This window comes from Syngnathus floridae, chromosome 14 (assembly GCF_059516105.1).
Source record: "Syngnathus floridae isolate MCC-2025c chromosome 14, RoL_Sflo_1.0, whole genome shotgun sequence".
Taxonomy (NCBI): Eukaryota; Metazoa; Chordata; class Actinopteri; order Syngnathiformes; family Syngnathidae; genus Syngnathus; species Syngnathus floridae.
The window spans coordinates 7,242,462-7,259,629 of NC_142426.1; the positions used below are offsets into that span (position 1 = coordinate 7,242,462).

General features: G+C 40.8%; 5 protein-coding genes across 7 annotated transcripts in view; 2 read left to right on the plus strand and 3 right to left on the minus strand.

Annotated features, from left to right (window-relative positions):
- Positions 1-1,453: 1,453 nt before the first annotated feature.
- Positions 1,454-6,679, minus strand: fzr1a (fizzy/cell division cycle 20 related 1a). The gene is made up of 14 exons (XM_088396296.1): positions 6,411-6,679; positions 5,665-5,738; positions 5,041-5,169; positions 4,853-4,916; positions 4,648-4,778; positions 4,483-4,565; positions 4,220-4,403; positions 4,047-4,112; positions 3,811-3,913; positions 3,485-3,669; positions 3,174-3,407; positions 2,851-2,955; positions 2,482-2,574; positions 1,454-2,364 (listed from the first exon to the last, which is right to left on the minus strand). The coding sequence occupies exons 2-14, from the start codon at positions 5,731-5,733 to the stop codon at positions 2,323-2,325; spliced, it is 1,488 nt and encodes a 495-aa protein (XP_088252422.1). The 5' UTR covers positions 5,734-5,738; positions 6,411-6,679; the 3' UTR covers positions 1,454-2,322.
- Positions 6,680-6,817: 138 nt separating this feature from the next.
- On the minus strand, positions 6,818-8,932 carry plekhj1 (pleckstrin homology domain containing J1). The gene is made up of 6 exons (XM_088396301.1): positions 8,583-8,932; positions 8,408-8,475; positions 8,273-8,339; positions 8,050-8,140; positions 7,829-7,892; positions 6,818-7,625 (listed from the first exon to the last, which is right to left on the minus strand). Exons 1-6 carry the CDS (start codon positions 8,674-8,676, stop codon positions 7,533-7,535), a joined length of 477 nt encoding a protein of 158 aa, XP_088252427.1. The 5' UTR covers positions 8,677-8,932; the 3' UTR covers positions 6,818-7,532.
- A 54-nt stretch (positions 8,933-8,986) lies between these two features.
- Positions 8,987-11,258, plus strand: sf3a2 (splicing factor 3a, subunit 2). Of its 2 annotated transcripts, XM_088397240.1 has the most exons (9): positions 8,987-9,085; positions 9,581-9,879; positions 9,951-9,997; positions 10,074-10,183; positions 10,432-10,481; positions 10,559-10,699; positions 10,769-10,837; positions 10,930-10,996; positions 11,066-11,258. In XM_088397240.1, the coding sequence occupies exons 2-9, from the start codon at positions 9,682-9,684 to the stop codon at positions 11,182-11,184; spliced, it is 801 nt and encodes a 266-aa protein (XP_088253366.1). In that variant the 5' UTR covers positions 8,987-9,085; positions 9,581-9,681; the 3' UTR covers positions 11,185-11,258. The 2 variants fall into 2 exon arrangements, with proteins under 2 accessions (XP_088253366.1, XP_088253365.1); XM_088397239.1 differs by having other exon boundaries at positions 10,930-11,258.
- A 23-nt stretch (positions 11,259-11,281) lies between these two features.
- Positions 11,282-13,571, minus strand: LOC148387426 (uncharacterized). The gene is made up of 7 exons (XM_088397241.1): positions 13,408-13,571; positions 12,943-13,043; positions 12,378-12,406; positions 12,221-12,293; positions 12,008-12,142; positions 11,841-11,938; positions 11,282-11,745 (listed from the first exon to the last, which is right to left on the minus strand). The coding sequence occupies exons 2-7, from the start codon at positions 13,034-13,036 to the stop codon at positions 11,449-11,451; spliced, it is 726 nt and encodes a 241-aa protein (XP_088253367.1). The 5' UTR covers positions 13,037-13,043; positions 13,408-13,571; the 3' UTR covers positions 11,282-11,448.
- An 857-nt stretch (positions 13,572-14,428) lies between these two features.
- Positions 14,429-17,168, plus strand: part of lingo3b (leucine rich repeat and Ig domain containing 3b) — a 33,022-nt gene continuing 30,282 nt past the window's right edge. The window contains exon 1 of one of the 2 annotated variants that reach the window (XM_088396949.1): positions 14,429-14,676. The gene's annotated coding sequence lies outside the window, so the exon portion shown is untranslated. The remainder of the gene's footprint in view (positions 14,677-17,168) is intronic. The other variant, XM_088396950.1, reaches the window with a different exon arrangement.

The following is a 17,168-nucleotide window of genomic DNA, read 5'->3' on the forward strand; positions in this document are numbered from 1 at the left end:
TGGTTTCACGTGACAGTCCACTGGGAAACCAGAACTACAATGTGGCCTGCGGCAAAAAAAAAAAAAAAAATTAGTTTGACACCCCTTGCTGCACTCTGGAGAAAACCAAAGAGCACTGATGTTTTTGTGCAGTGGATATTCTTTGTGTGCATTCAAGGCCCTGCGAAAAAAAAAAAAACCTAAACTCATGAATATCAACAACTTCTCCTCTGTAATCTTTTTTTTTTCCCTTCTTTTTGATTCCAGAAAGCTATTTAAATCATCCTTGACATCTACTGCGTGACACCTCAACACAGTATGGAATGGATGGAGGCTGTGGCGCAAACATCCATCACTCCCTTGGATGAATTCAAGGTGCTTCTCAGGTGAGAGTGTATTTCTAAATAAGACACACGAAGGACCTTTTCTGTGCTTTATTCTGTGCTAAAAAAAAAAAAGAAGAAGAAAAAAGCCTGGATGGCTACGGCTATTAGTTTTTTTACAAAGGCTTCGTTCCTTTGATACAGCTAGTTAACAATGAAGCTCAAGAGTCAGGCTTAAGGGAGGAACCTGGGGGATGCTGCCAGGCTTTGCTTGTATAACGAACATCACACTCTGTGCCTCTTGATAGAAACATCAGGAGGTAGGATTATGCATAGTAACGATCCCCCCTCGCTGCTTTCAGAGCTTAATGTTAACATCTGCCCACCACCAAGCAACAGATGACTCTTCTCCATTGTCAGCATTTGTCTGATCACTATAATGGGAAGCGCCTTTTATTTAGATGGTGTTATAATTGCAACTAAAGGGGACAAAGACTCCTCAATTAACTTTATAATTTTCTCGCATATTAAACAGAGATAAAAAGTATCAACAGGCACCTGGCTGCCTAGCAATGAATACAATTTGTAGCTACTCAAAGAAATTGAAAGAAATCAAGGAAAAACTTATAAAGTGGTGACTTTTGAGCTCGTTTTTGGTTATGAGGGTCATTTATGTTTTATGCTCATGATGAAAACAACTAGACAGCAATTTGCCATCTTTGGGGAGGACAAAGTGAAGCCTTGGGATGTTTAGTAGCCATTCACAGCTATAGAGCTGCAACAAATGTGGCGTGGATGGCGAATAAACGTCTCGCCAGCCTTATACAGATTATCTACGTTATGGGCGTGCGAATGTCTCGGAAGAGTTTAACCCGAGTTTCACCTTGTAAGTAACTTGGTTAAGTTTGACCGTACGGATGTGGCAATAACAGTCAATTACATTAAAAGAGCTCCCCCTTGTGGCCAATAAGAAGGGCTCAACAAGTCAGTAGAGAAAAGCACCAAAAAATACTGTTTTATGTATGAATTATGACAATCTCCGACAAAGAGCCAGCCATCTTGGACATAATTTAGAAATAAACTTATATACAGCTAAAAATAGAACTACAGCAAATTTGTTCACATAATAAAGGAGAAAAAAAAAAGCCAGCTAATGCACAAGACATGACGTTTTTAATTGCCCACCTGAGCAAACAAATAAACATTATTTAACATTCAACGTGTAAGTCAAGTTGTCATAATAAGTACAATGACGTTCAAAGTGGCATTAAACTGCTTTTCTCCACTGCAGTTTTATCACCGAGCATGCCGTTACTCAAAACACATAAATAGCATTCATGTAAATGTGGCACACTCGATTATTCGGCATTCAAACTGGAAAATAAATCAACTAAAATAGAGGGGTGGCGTGCAGATGATATGGATTAGACAAAAGAAGCGCCCACACAAAAGTAGAAGCGCAAATCAAATGTGGTAATGTTAGCGAAGCGGAGCATTTTACTGTGCCGCTAATTGTTTTGATTGTAAGGCTTTAATTGCTGTTACTAATAACGCTGGGAGGCATTGTTTTGATTTTACGGTGGATGTACTGGTGAGGTTTGTCATTTTTGTACTTATTTTCCAAATGACACCTTTTTGTTTTGGGATGATTAAACATTTATAACACAGGACTCACTCATCTCTCTCAGCAAACCCCTGGAGGGAACGCCAAAGTCCACAGATTCAACCCAAATTTTCAATAATCAATACAAACACAAAAGTAAAAATATGTGAAACAAATGCAGTACAAGCAACAAAACAATAAATTATTTAAAAAAAAATTAAAGACAAACTCAATATTTGGCAGTTATGCACAATTTGGGTCTGTAAACCTGCTGGATTACCATTTGAACCATTGTCAACTGGGCAGGATGCAATGATAATCTGCAAATGACTGACGTTCAAAGCCTGGACACGATTCATGCAAAAAAAAATAAAAAAATTGCCATTTTTCGTCCCAGGAACTTCTGAGTTGTGCTGACTACCGGATCCTGGTGAAAAGGTTGAGGACTGACACAGACTCCTGAAAGGAAGTGGACACAAGTGGGTGAGTAAAGGCATAGAAAAGATGCTGAGGAAAGTAGCATACCATTTAATAGGCCATGCTGCGTTGACATCGATGAAAGTAAGAAAATCGTACCTTAGTGGATCTCATTTTGCTAAAGACGTTCCAGAAACGAAGAGTTTCATCTCCAGCCCCCGTCACGATGGCCTCTCCGTCAGGGGACATGGCCTGAACACACATCACCGAAATCCATTTGCCAACGAACAGGTTGGAGGTGCAGATTTATTAAAAAAAAAAGACAATCATTACATTTTTGCATTGATTTTATATAGTCAGTTTTAAAGAATCGCTACTAAAGAAAGCACTTACATAAAAAGTTAAGTTTGTAAAACGCAAAAGGTGATGAAAAGAAAACGTTTTTTTACATATTTTACTCAAAAGTACAACAAATAAAAAAACAATACATCAAAAAAATAAATAAAGGTGGCAAAAATAAATACTGACCAGGTAAAGAACTCTGTAGGAGTGTCCTGTAAGTTTGGCCACTTGAGTGAGGGAGGGATACTTCCACACTAGGATTTGGTTCTGGGAATAACCGTGTGTGCTGACCTGAGAGGGGAAACAAATAAATACATGTAGATATATAGATTTGAGGAGCATGGCTCCTACTCAGTTAGTCATGCAGTATCGGTGAATAGTATCAGAGCTTTTTTACGATGATCGAGTTCTGTAAAACTGTGCCACAGACACTGATACAACCTTGTTTTTTCCCCACGCATGTATCCGTACTCCCGTTTAGAGTGTAAATATTTTTGTATGTGGCTCACCAGTTCGTTGGTGTGCTTAGACCAGGCCAGGTTGCACACCTGAGAGCCCGTGTCGGTGCACTGCAGGGGCTGGCCCGTCAAAGTGTTCCAGAAGCGGATGCAGCGGTCGGCCGTGCCCCCCCCGGAAGCCAGCAGGCCATGCTGATGGGGGGACCAGGCGATGGCCTTCACTGCCGCCAAGTGCTCGGTGTACTGCTGCACTGGGAGGACGCTCGAGTGGTTCCATACGAGCAACTGCAAACGTCGAGGGGGATGAAAAACATGTCGAGCGGTACCTTGACCCCGCTCTAATGACACCACTCTGTATCTACCTTGTTATCGTTGCCACCAGATGCTAACAGCTGATGGTCCGTGCTCCACTTAAGACCGCACACTTCCTGCCGGTGTCCCTGGAGCCGGCGTTCGGACTGGAGAGGCGGGGCTCTGATGTCCCGCTGCAGGATTACCCTATCGCGACTGCCTGACGACAGCTGGTCGGCGTTCCAGGCCAAGGCGCCTTGCAAAGGTAATAAAAAGTGCAGTGCTTACTGTGCATGGCTGCTTCTGTCACATCATCGTATTCTTACGCCACTACGCAAACTAGTCCAATGCACGTCATTCATCTCACCCCCCCAGCCATCTTGTCCTTTCAACTCACCTACTCTGGCCGTGTGTCCCTCGAGTGCAGAGAGCTTCTTCCCTGCGGCGGCATCCCAGATTTGAACGTACCCTTTATGAGTCCCCACAGCAACTAGGTTACCCTTAAATTAGAAACAAGCCCAAAAGATTTGAGACGATCAACATCTGCAATGCGGGGCCGGGCTATTTAAATTCACCTTCAAAACCATCAACAATCTCATTTACATGATATTATAAGGGGGAAAAAAAACTCACCCTTTCTGACCAGCCCACTGATGTTACGGAGTCACCTTCTACAGAAAGGTCACACAGACGCGTCACCTGTAAAAGACAATCAAGATCAATATTGACAAACGCATATAAACTTTTAAAATTTAAACGTATCAAAACACATATGTATTTGAAGATAAAAAAAAAAAAAAAAACACCTGGCTGGTGCAGGCGCTCCACAGGTACACACAAGTGCCGAGCCCCACACTGAGAACATTGAGAGAGGACCAGTCCACAAGATTGAGGTAGAAGTCGTCTTGAAGCTCGGGAGCGTCAAGAACTTTAAAAGGTATTTTGGATATCTTGCGCATGGGTTTCCGTGGCGACCGTAGCAGTTTCTGGCTGAAAACAACAATGGCTTTCCTTGGTGAGTATGATCCAAGCAAAACTAAGGAGGGAAAAATAAAAAAAAAACTTTTACCTGTTGCTACTAACGGGTGATAAAGAATAAGGAGAGACTGCGTTTCCATCTTCTTCAAGAGACCTCTTAGTGCTTAAAGAATACTACAAGATAAAAAGTGTAGCTTTAACGTGATTCCAAAAAGAAAATGAAAAACTGAATGAACAGGATGATGTCACGCTTTACTTTAAAAAGGCTTCTCCTGGTGGGAGTGGATGGCTGAAGGCGGCGGTCTTCAGACTGGGGGTCTTGGACTTTGTCGATACCGGCTCCGAGCAGCTCGTTCTTCAGCAACGCAGAGTAAGCGAGACCATCCGCTGAGGGCACAGATTCATTTTAAATTTCAGAGAACTCCAATTTTCCTCGAGCAAGCAGTGAAAGGCAACGTTACCTTTGTTGCTGTCTGCTGTGCCCTCTTTCGTTTTCCTGTTTTGATTGTGTGACTTTTCAATTTCCTACGCCGCAAAAACACGTTAGCTCCATCAACCGAGAACCTCACACTTGATTTGGCACAGCGTTAACCATCAGTTCGAGGAATCACTTTGACAATGATGCGACTGACAGTTGCAGCAAACTCACATTGATGCGGTGGAAGTTGACGCTCCAGTTGGCGCCGGCCCGCGAAGGAATGAAGCGATCGCCGTGCTTGCTCGGGGAGGACAGCGGGGAGCTGACTGGCGACAGAGCTCGGAGCGCACCAAGAGATTTCTACACACCCAAGGAGAGCAGAGGTCACTACATTTTCTGGAGGTATGCCAAAAAATATTTTGTATTTGACTTCATTTCAATACATTCGCATTTAATCTTGAAAACTAATACAAGCGATTTTCATTTGTATTTCCTTAAACCAGCCTAGTTTTTGGGGTAAATTTTAACAACCACCGAACAAAAGGGAATCGGGGTTGCGACTGACACAATGGAGGATGTCAAACAACAGATGGTGCATTTGTTAACGCCGCCACACATTAACAGCCACAAAAGCTCCAGCCATTTAGATGTTATGGTTTTCTTCTGTGACACCATCACGTGTGTGTGTGTGACTGTCCACTTCCAAGTGTTTATTCTCACACATTGGCAGTAACACACACACACACGCTCCACCTATTTTGAGTAAGTTAAACAACTTTGGGTGGAGTGCCCATCAGGCTTAAGTAAAAACATTACAGGTCACGTAGAAGTCATTATTGTATGTCATGTACTTACTACTGGACTGGCATTTGCATTGTGGATGTTGATTTGCCTTAGCAGCCTGGACTCATAGTCCTGATCCATAATGCCTGCAAATAGGTTAGCAATAAATTCAAATGTAACATAAGACATTTTTAAAACGTATTTGCTACTCAGACGGCAATTATATTTGCTTCGAGTTCAATAAAACAGGCCCAGATTTTAACAAGCCCAGATTTTAACAAATAGCATAATTAATACAGTAGTTAGTTTTTTTCTAAAGTTAATAATATCTGTGATAATCCGTTTGTTACTGAGCCACCAATTACAGAACATATTGAACATTATATTAAAAAGTATTGCGCAAATTCTGTCACAATAAAGCCAATCAAAGCAACACTGTTGTGGAACAATAACTCACACAAAGACTAGTTAGGCCGAACATTGCAATTCATCGAATTCAAATTGACATCACAATATAATAAATCTGATAGTTTATTGTAATGCAAATTGTATTTTAAAAAACAACATAGGTGAGGAACTCGGGATTTTTATTTTTTTATTACATCTAACCTTTAATAGAAGACGCAAGCAGCAGTGAATGTTAGAGCGCATTGTATTCTGAACCGCATGACATACGTCAAATTTGTCAAAACAATGGAATGTTGAAGAACCTCTCCAGCGATAATGCTAATTATAAATAGCTGCAGCTAGCCGACCTAAGCTGTCTAGAAACTTGATCAGCACCATTAATGACAAATCGCATTTGGATTTACACTCACCGGTCCCGAAGAAAACTCCTCCGATCCCACGCCCGGCACTATTACTCCCTTCTTGGTGTCAGGTCTTATGAGGGTAGTTTGTTTGGTTGGTGCAAAAGGTTTTAGAGAAAGGGATGAGCTTCTTTGGCTAAGCGCTGAGGATCACGGGAATGTGTGACGTCACCGTTTTTGAATCGCGCATTTCCGTTACCAAGGAAACGTGACTAAAACAGTATATTCTAAACTTTTACCCACTATTTTGTTTCGTTATGAAAGAATATATCATTAGATAGTATGAAGGCAAAGTTGCACCATTCTATAATGTACCAGCGCCATTTTGAATCAGACTTGGCCAATATTTGTGTAGATTTACAGAAGTGAAAGTCAACAAATACGTTCAACGTGAAGAAAACAGGACACTTTATAAATCCTGCTTATGAAATGGATGTTTATGCATATAAACACTATATTGCAGCCTACAGAAGTCTTTACATGTAATGCGGGTGAGCTATAGCGCCATACACAAACTGGGATGGTCCAACTTAACCAAAGAAATGTGAAAGTGCAATAGAAAATACAAAGTTAATTCAAGTACATTTTTGAAATGGTTATCAAATAAACCCCCAAAACCAAGTACTATGTGCAAATGTAAGTCTTTTGATAAACCAAGTAGTTTAGATGAGCAACTATAAAAATAACCTTTTAAGATTGTTTTTTTTCTACCAAAACAAAAAAATATACATCCAGTATATAATGTATACACAATTGTGGCTCAACTCAGCATTTCAAATGCCACAAGCAACTCTAGGCTTAATTTCTCTAAAATGGTGCATTAATATTTTTCCCATTGTCGTGATTGATTCTACCAGTAGCAATTCAAAATATTGCCTTGTGACTCACAGGAATCACCATATCTAAAATGACAGTAGGCCCATATTTACTCTAAAATAAAAACACAGTTTTGATGACAAGGCTACAGCAAGCCAGTGGTTTCGGAGTCCTACAGCCACTGATGAAAGGCAATAATCTAAAAACAATGCACGAACAAAGGAGTGCTTACAGTAATGCCATTGTGACTCCAGGGTGGTGGTACTATCGAGGTGGCGAGAAGAACCGAAAAGAAAATGCACTATGGCGGTCTGTCTACATGGAGGAGGCGTCCCTGGGTGAATGCTGGAGACCATTAGTCACTTGAAAACGAGCTTCGTCTGATATGCCGTACTGCTCCAATGGATCCTGCGGCAAAGTAATAAACATGAGGTCAGTATAGATCAGGCTTTACAGACATGATATACTCTGAGTGAAAGTTTGCAAACAGCAGAGACCGCAAAGGGTCTTACGGTTTGGCTGATCTAGCACGTAAAATTGGGTGAAATTCTGTGAACTGTACCCGAAGTTCAGGCAAATGTTGACATTGTGTACACAGAAAATGAAATTACTTTTCCAGTGAGCCTGTGGATTTCAGTTCTGTAGAAGATGAGGTTTCTTCTCATGAATTCATAGCTGTAGAAGAGAAGAGATTTTACTCGGCAAAAAAAAAAGTAGTTCTAAGGAAAAACTTATGCAGAGGAGAACTACTTAACACAAAAATATTAACCTGACTCGATGGAGTTTTCTATTTATCAAACATTCAAGATGAGCCTATGTTTACCACTCTTACCTTGCCTTGATGATGGAGTCCATCCACTTTACACACTGCTCCTCAGAGTCACACTCAAAAAGATATTTTCGCTCTGCATCTTCCAGAAACACTGCAAACAAAAACAGCTTTGTGTTTGAAAGTTTATAAATGCTCCAGCCAAGTCACCAGCGACACTGACAAGGATACACGAAGGGGGGGTCATAACATGCAGACATTAAAATCTAAAATTGTTACCACTCACCAATGGAGAAGGTCAGGGTGGCCTCCTTCTCCACCCGACACTGCTCCAATAGCAGCGCTCCAGCAGGCTAACAAATTAATAAGTCATTCATGAATGGACATTATATCAACACAGTAGTAATGTAGTTGCACTCACTTCTTCCTCATCAGTCTTAAAATAGAAGAGGAAGTTAACGACGAGTTTCACTAGCCTCCTCTTCACAACTGCAACACAAGATGGACCAAGGTGAACCTCACAAACCGGAAGCTGTCACGTGGCTATGCTGCGAGGCTAACATTTGTTGTCACCAGTATTACAAGGAAAAGATTACCGTCTCCTTTCTTGGGTCCACGCATCCCCAGCTCGGCGACCATTTCTGAAGGTTGTCGGCTCAGCTGCATCATTTCCTTCTCGTTGTAACGCATCACTGACAGTAAAAGTTAGCACGAGCGCTAGACACACTAAATACGGCCATTTCCCATCATGAAGACACTACGACGTTATAATGTACGTCGTTAGAAATACTGAGTGATATTGTTAAATAAGTTTCTCCATCGCAAGGTGTTGTTTGATGGCTGTGACGGCGAAAAAACAAAATGCAAAAGTGCCCGTTCTTGTTCCAGGCGTACACCGCAGGATCACGCCTCTTCGCTCGGTGTACGGAAGTCGGAAAGGGTCGAACTAGGCGAAACGTTCTATTTTTGTGTGCCTTCCAACCGCTAGATGTCGCTAACAACACAATCGTAGCAAGTAGAGTCCCAGTGAAGAATAAACAACTTGCGCATGCGTCCTGACCGCATTCACTTGTAGCGTGATCTTACCGCTGTATTGTCGGTAAGTGTTACGAAATACATATTAATAACGAATATGAGTGAGGTTTAATGTTTGTTATTGCAGTGCAGCACGCTATTTTTGCTGTTGGAATTCAATAGTCGTGTGAAAAACCGGTTATAACGAGCTAGCTAATTGTGTTACTTAGCATTAGCTTTGCCGCTCCGCATTCAGGAGTCACCGTTCACATAATTATAAAGCATCTTGAACCAAAGTCGGCTTGCCGCTATAACCAAAAGTGTGTTTTGTTGCTTAAATAATATAACTTGTAAGACTAATTTAATTGCTAACATGGTTGAGAAAATTCAAAATGCGTACTTGTCTAAAACTGCTCTACTGTAATCCCCCGTCTATTACCCGTATTCGCTAAATCACTTTTTTTAAATATGTTTTTATATATTTAATATTTACAATAGCCTAAAACTTAGTCAACAAATGCTTCATGTTGCTCTGCTCATAATATTCTAACTCCTTAACCTCTATTATTTTCCCACCTAGGTGACTGATACAAGAAAGACAAAAAACAACTGTACATTGTAAGATTAACTGGGCATTTTGCCTGGGAGAAGTTTCCTGTTTTGGTCAATCACCTCTCAAAAATGGATTTCCAACATCGAGCTGGAGGGAAGACTGGAAGTGGAGGGGTGGCGTCCTCCTCGGAGAGTAATCGGGACAGAAGAGAGCGGTTACGCCAACTGGCTCTAGAGACCATTGACATCAATAAAGACCCCTACTTCATGAAGAATCATTTAGGATCATATGAGTGCAAACTTTGCCTGACGCTTCACAACAATGAGGTTACAATTTTATTATGTACATTGTTTGTGACTTAAGTGCAATATTAACTCTGTGCTATTGGTCATTATAGGGCAGCTACTTAGCCCATACACAAGGAAAGAAACATCAGACCAATCTGTAAGTTCCACATCTTATTTGGTTTGTGAGCAATTGTTGGCATTTTCTGGAGATGTTATATTTTGTTTGTTTTCAGAGCACGGCGTGCTGCCAAAGAAGCCAAAGAAGCTCCAGCTCAGCCAGCGCCAGCAAAAGTGAAGGTCGAAGTCAGGAAATTTGTCAAAATTGGTCGGCCTGGATACAAAGGTACAGTAAGGGAATGTGATTACAAACTGCTCAAAAAAATGTCAGGGATATTGTGATTTGGTTAAAATTTCATAATGAAATGTCAAGTGTGCAAAAAGTCCTCAAACATGGATACCTGCATTCAAAGTTTAAAGGAGTTCAAATTAAGTTCACCTGTAAACTGCATTTTAGCGACATCCTATAATTTAACCCAAACTATTTGTGAGTGTACAAATGTGTATTTAATTTTGTCATCATGTCCTTCTCAGTAACCAAACAGAGGGATCCAGAGACTGGGCAGCAGTCATTACTATTCCAGGTTAGTGCTAATTACAAAACAAAAATGAAACCATATTAGAACTAAATGAAGTTCAAGTGGATTCCTCCAACCGTCAGATTGACTACCCAGAAGTAGCAGAAGGTATTGGGCCGAGACATCGGTTCATGTCTGCATACGAACAGCGCATCGAGCCCCCGGACCGTCGTTGGCAGTACCTGCTGATGGCTGCAGAACCTTACGAGACTATCGCTTTTAAGGTGACTGTTGCTTACTCATTTTAGTTTGTCTTTGCTGTGTCATGATGTGAACATCTTGGCTCTTTTCAGGTCCCCAGTCGAGAAATCGACAAAGCCGAGAGCCGCTTCTGGACACATTGGAACCGAGAAACGAAACAGGTACCAGTTACAAGTCTTTGACCCCTGAGAAGGCGTGTGGTATAAGTGTTTTAACCCCCCCCCCCCTTTTTTTTTTTTCTTTTTCTTTTTAGTTCTTCCTTCAATTCCACTTTAAAATGGAAAAAGCCCTCCTGCCACCAGGTCCTCCGCCTCCTGCTGGTATGAAGCGTCCTCCTCCTCTTATGAGTGCGCCTCGTCCACAAAATGAGTCCATGCCCCCGCCTCCAGGTGGGATGGTCCTCCCCCCCGGTGCCCCCGGTACCCCTCAAATGCCCTCTCAGATGGCCATGCCACCAATGCCAATGAGGCCGCCTCCCCCCGAGGTCCTTGCAGCGGGTAACAATTAATTGTGTTCAAGTTCTACATTTAAAATCCAACTCATTTTTATGATTTTGTAATTAAAAATTCTAGTGGGAAAAAACGGTCTGTATTTCTTTCAAAAAGATCTGTTGAAGGAAAGGAGCACATTGGTGTTTTTTTATTTACGTCTTTTCTAACTATTGACAGCTTTACTAAAACTAACAAGCAAGTTGGATTTAGGACTACGACAGCTAGAAGGAATTATGTCCCGAGGGAGAGAAATCATCCTTATGGACCTTTTTTTTCTTTCTTCAATCTGTGTTGGATACCGCGTCCTCCTTCTCCACCTTTTGCTCATCTTCATCCGATGTCTTCGGCATGTCTTCCTTCCTTTTCTTGTTTTTAGCCTCTTGCTCTCGGACTTTCCTGGCCCTCCTGGTCTTTAATGTCCCTTCGCTCTTCTTCATGAGTTTTTTGTCTGGAATTGGTTTGTTTCGAAGACCTCTTGAGCTTTGGGCTTCTCTCCTCGTCCGTTTTTTGTCATCTTCATCGTCGTCATCGAGGTCCGGCAGCCACCAAAACAAAACCTCCCACAGAGTTGTCTCAGGCTAAAAACATGAATGAGTGTTGATTTTTATTTTCTATAACAGTCGTTTAGTGTTTCTGATATTGTGACAGCCGAGAAAACTTCTACCCATTTTACCTGCAGCGGTTTTCCTCTGTGTCGTAACGTGGTCGGCTGTCTCACGGTCAAATCGGCTTCTTCCTCCTCCTCCGCTATCCCTCGACTGCGCAGAGTCTCTGTGACATCGACAAAACGACATTTGGCCTTGTCCTCAATTTTAAACTTCTATCGTTTTTTGTGCTCACCGTGAAGTCTCTGGAACCCTGAAGTGAGGACCAGGATAGAAATGGCCACAAACAGACAACGGTTGAGTGTGACATTCTCCCACGGTGTTTCAATCTGACTCAGATTCTGCATGGACAAGGTTTTTTGGACCGGAACTAAAGGAGAAGAAAATCGAATTAGTTGATTTGGATCGTTTTAACGTCAGATTGAGAACACACATCATTGTAACCCACATTTTTTGGGAGAAGTTGATTCCATAGGTAAAGTTGGTTCTACTTTTGGAGGCTGAAGAACTGCAGACATTTCCTATACAGCTCGCATAATATCATTTACAAAACGGGATGTGAAAAAAAATAAGGAAAAACACATACTGCTTGTTTAGATACCAACCTCTCTTACTTTGCCACTTGCGTACATTTCTGCAACAATAGACACATTGACATGAATTAAAACCAGCTTGTTACTAAATACTGAAAACTCAAGAGATGAAAAACATCAAAAATGTTAAAAATATAATTCATGCTAGAATGGAAACATCTGGTATCATTACAAATGCACAATAAAAAAAAACCTAAATATTCACTAAATGGGCACGCATAAATAAGATTTAGGAAAACAGTCCTTGCTTTATAAAAAGCAATGTTTGATCCTCTCGGGCTCACGAGCATTCACAAAAATAGTATTTGATAATCTCTTTCCCAAAAAGCACATAAATATTCTGGGATTTAGGCTAATTACTCCTGTTGGAATAGAGCAATGATTCATGCACCAACCATCTCTGTGAGACAACTCGGGCACATTATCACCGTGTTGCATTGGACAGGGAATCATGTTTCAGTGGCTTGTACAGGTATATATATATATATATAGTTGAGCTTTTGTGTATTTACAGTCGGTGTATTTCATGTGCAAGGCATCACAGATTGTGTGTGTGTGTGTGTGTGTGTGTCACCACCTGGTCGGCGAATCTGTCGAACAGGCTTCTGCGGAGGAGGATCTTCTCTTGTTAGCCCCAGCTCCTCTTCAAATGTCTCATAGCTTTCTTCCATGTCTTTCCTGAGACAAAATGACACGGAGGGATCAAAAATAACAACGTGGAACATGTCACCTTGTGGATTAGTGGAAATGAATTTGTGTAAAAATCACATGACTTCTTTAATCAACCTGAATCGTCTCAAATCATTATGTCAAAACCTTCAATTTGAAAGAAAGCAAAACTATTTCACCTTTACATTTACAGAAAGGCCCTTATGACATTACATGACACTGAGTTAATGTCCTTGCACCACTATAAATAGAAGTGAGGAAAAATCTCCACACAGAGACCAATGGATGCATACCACCCAAAAAAAAAAAAAGCAGGTGGTATCCATACCCACATGAGATTTAACCTTTGACCCGAAGTGAAGGAAGGACCTACCTGAGTCGACATGTGAGAATCCTGAGGCTGTGTCGAGGGGCCTTTGTCACAGAGTTGTTGTTCCGCCGCGGAGGCAGCGGCACAATGTGAGAAGCTCTGACAGCCAGAAACAGGTGTTGGAGAACAGGCAAAAAAAAAAAAAAAAAAAGCTCGGCGTGTCAAGTCAGAGGCGTTGACTGAGGCCATGCTGACATCACCATGTGCTGTGCAGCCGGCAAATCACAACTGTGGGCTGAATGAAAGAGGAAGAGGGCAACAGGGCACTGAGGTTTTGTCATAAGTCACAATATATCCATCAATTAATTTTCTCAAGCTGCTGTCATCACTAGAGTGACAAAATAATAATAATTTGATTATAGTTAAGTCCAGTTTTTGGTTATCTGTACAGTAGACTACTTTACTGCAGTTCAGCCAAGTACTTTGCAACGATAACTTTTTTAAAATATGAATTCTCTATATTTGTTATGCGTTTGCCGCCTCTGCAAGACAAATGTTTCTTTATTGACCAGCAGAGTGCGCTATTGTGCTTGGTGAATTGCTTCGTATAGTCCAGTAGTTGCCAAGTTATGACGTAAATCAGTATTTAACGAATATGAGAAGAAAAAAAACAGCACTTCAGGTTTATTTACAGTAATCCCTCGTTTATTGCGGATAATTGGTTCCAAAAACCACCCGCGATAAATGAAATCCGTGAAGTACGGTCAGAAACAAGAAGTACTGGGCAGGCTAAAGAGTTAGCGGAAAGATGCTAATTCGCGATCGTGCTAACACGCGAAAACGGACTTCTAAAGGAATGTAAACGAACATTTGGAGCTATACTACATTGTCCTAAAGACACGTTTCCTCAATTTAAAAGTTTTATTTGTACTTTAAAATGTTTTTTTAATTTTGAAAAAAAAATCCGCGATGTAGTGAAGCCGCGATAAACGAAACGTGAAGTAGCGAGGGATCACTGTATTGGGTGGGCTGAAAATATTTTATTTTGAAAAGTGACAGGATTCTCCCTTACTAATATCTAAATTTTACTCTTGAGACGTCAAATTGTTTGGGTCGTGTCACCCTCATGTTAAAAAATCCTCAAGCTAGCAAAATGAGTAAAATAAACAGACGTATTAATTACGTTTATTTGCAATAAGGAAAGCCCCAGTGTTGATTCAACAAGAAAAAAAAGAAAGGTGCACCATGGATATACGACGCCAGGTAAAGCACGACACCCAATTTGCAGCGAGCGGCTCTCCAATGACGCCTTCAAAACGAACTCAAATGTAGGTAAGTGCTTTGAGAGCTTCATACTTGGTGGATAAGATTAAAAATGCATTCAATACTTGTTAAAAAAAAAAGTGGATTTGCTTTTATTGTTGTAACATTGCACTGAAAACAGAAAAATGCATGGCCTTGTTCTCTGCAGCAGAAAAAAAAAAAAATTGAGGACCATAGACAATGTCTTCAACATGTACCTCTTAAACTTTTTTGTTTCATTGTGCTGATTCTGGTATGGCCACCTGAGGGCAGTATAATCAGGTGGCATTTAAATTACTGAATTTAAGACAAGTGAAGCGCAAATCAATTCACATTTGCTCTCTCACCATTTCCTGGTCATCAAAGTGGTGCTGTAATTTACTCTGAGATTACTCACTGCTCACTTGTACAATAATGTGCAAATATTACATCTATTCATGGAAGACTCTCCTGCTGTGCTTAATGCATCACAGCTTCTGTCACCATCTGTAATTCTACCTCAGAAGGTCATTGGGCTTGTGGTGAGCAGGTACAGTAAATATAAAAGCATGCACAAGTGAGTGACGGCCACATGAAATGGAATTTGGAGGAGATCACATTTAAGCTGGGTTTGATATGCTTGGCATTGCTAGCTCTTGTCAAGCAGCTAACTGCAGTATGTTCACCCCGGCCTGTTATCTCAAAATCAATTAGTCATTCCTGGCACTCATAATGAATTAGTGGAACTGCTAATCAATTTCGGATAAAGCTCTCATTTACACGGAGTGAGGAGATGCCAGGAGGATGAAGGAGGGGGGTACACAAGAAACAAATGACATGTCTTTTAAAACGAATCGTTCATTCTGTCAGGTTGAGGGAGGAACTTGGAATCAGAGGCAGCCCAGAAGTAGCTCCACCTTACATCTGCATCGACTACATTGAAAAATCTCATTTATGATGACATGCCGGTTGATTTTGAGTCTTTTTCTTTTTCCCCCTCCTCCGCCTGCGCTGTGTTTGTGTGCTAGCAGCCTTTCAGCCACCCCCTGCTTGTCGACTGATTGACGATAATTATAGCTATTTTACTGTGGCTTTCACAGCTTGGCCTTTGTGGGAGCACTTATGGATGGAAAACACGGCAAACTGAAGCTCATGCTTGTGGTACAGAGGCACTGAAAATGTCACTTTGTGGTATTGAGATATTCAAAAAGTGGAGAAGTTTGTTTGCTTTTATTAACTTTTTTTTCGGTGAGGTTGCTGACTTTGGGTGAGAGGCCAGGTATTGCTTGAATTAGTTGCCTTCGCAGGACACATACTGCAATATAACAATTCCATCAGGCATATATTCTTTATCCTCTGCAAAGAATCATGAATATTAATAGCTTACTGTGGAGTTTTGACCAGATTCATAGATCCATGAATTAGACTGACCTCAGGTGGCCAAGGCACAGATGCCAGATGATGAAGCACAATTTACATAATTTAATTACAGCAAAAATGTGGAAAAAACTATTTATCTTTAGATTCTGTTATGACATCACTGTCTGCATGAATGAAATTTGTGTTGTTAAAAATGTTATAATATTAATTAGTCCAGCGATTCCTCTCTTCTGTGCCTTGAAAATTGCTTCCTACAAATAAATAAATGAATGAATGAATAAATAAATAAATAAATAAATAGAAACATAAATAAATAAAATTGTATTAAATGCTCTACCACTAGGCGGCAGTAGATACAATTAAACTGTGTATCCAACAACAAAGTGATAGTTTTCAATTATAATAGTCCCAAATTCATACCAAATAAATGTGTGTCTTTGTGTATTTCTATATTTAAACCTTTTTGAGATTTTTTTTAAATGTAAAATATGTATGTTAGATTAACAAAAGGTTTGGAAACAGTGGTTTAGTCTCTACAACGTAAATAATTATTGAATGAATGTATTTAATATTACTAATCAGCAGCAGAAAAAAAATCTGCATTTGATGATGAAAATGCTCATATTTATTCCCAATTGCATCTTCTCCACCATGTGGAACCTAATCCATCTTTCAAGAGATATAATTGTGCTCAAGATGTCATCTCCAGTACAAAGCTCTCAGAACAGAGCTGTGGGAATGAGTCAGACTTCTACCCGCCTTTTTTTTTTTTTTTACGCCCACCCAAGTCTGTCACTCCGTTGCCTTCTTTAATTTGCTTTCTCCATATCTCCATCCTCTGCCATCTTTTGCTTACATAATCAAAGCTGCGTGGACTTCCAGAGTCCTGGTTGAGGAACCCCATGTGTCTCCTCTTGTTTGGCGGGGAGGAGCCATGACAGCTGCACACTCCAGTGCCTTAGTACTAGCAAAAGCCATCAACGCAGGAAAGGAGGAGACACACACATGCTACTTTCCCCGTCTTCTTTCTTGCAATCTGCTTGCTGACTCTCTGCCACATCACCACAGAGCCATTTCCAAATAGACTCTGCTATCAATCACATGATTAGTTAGACTGTCACCCCCCCAACTTTCTGAAGATTGTACACTCTATCTCAAAATGG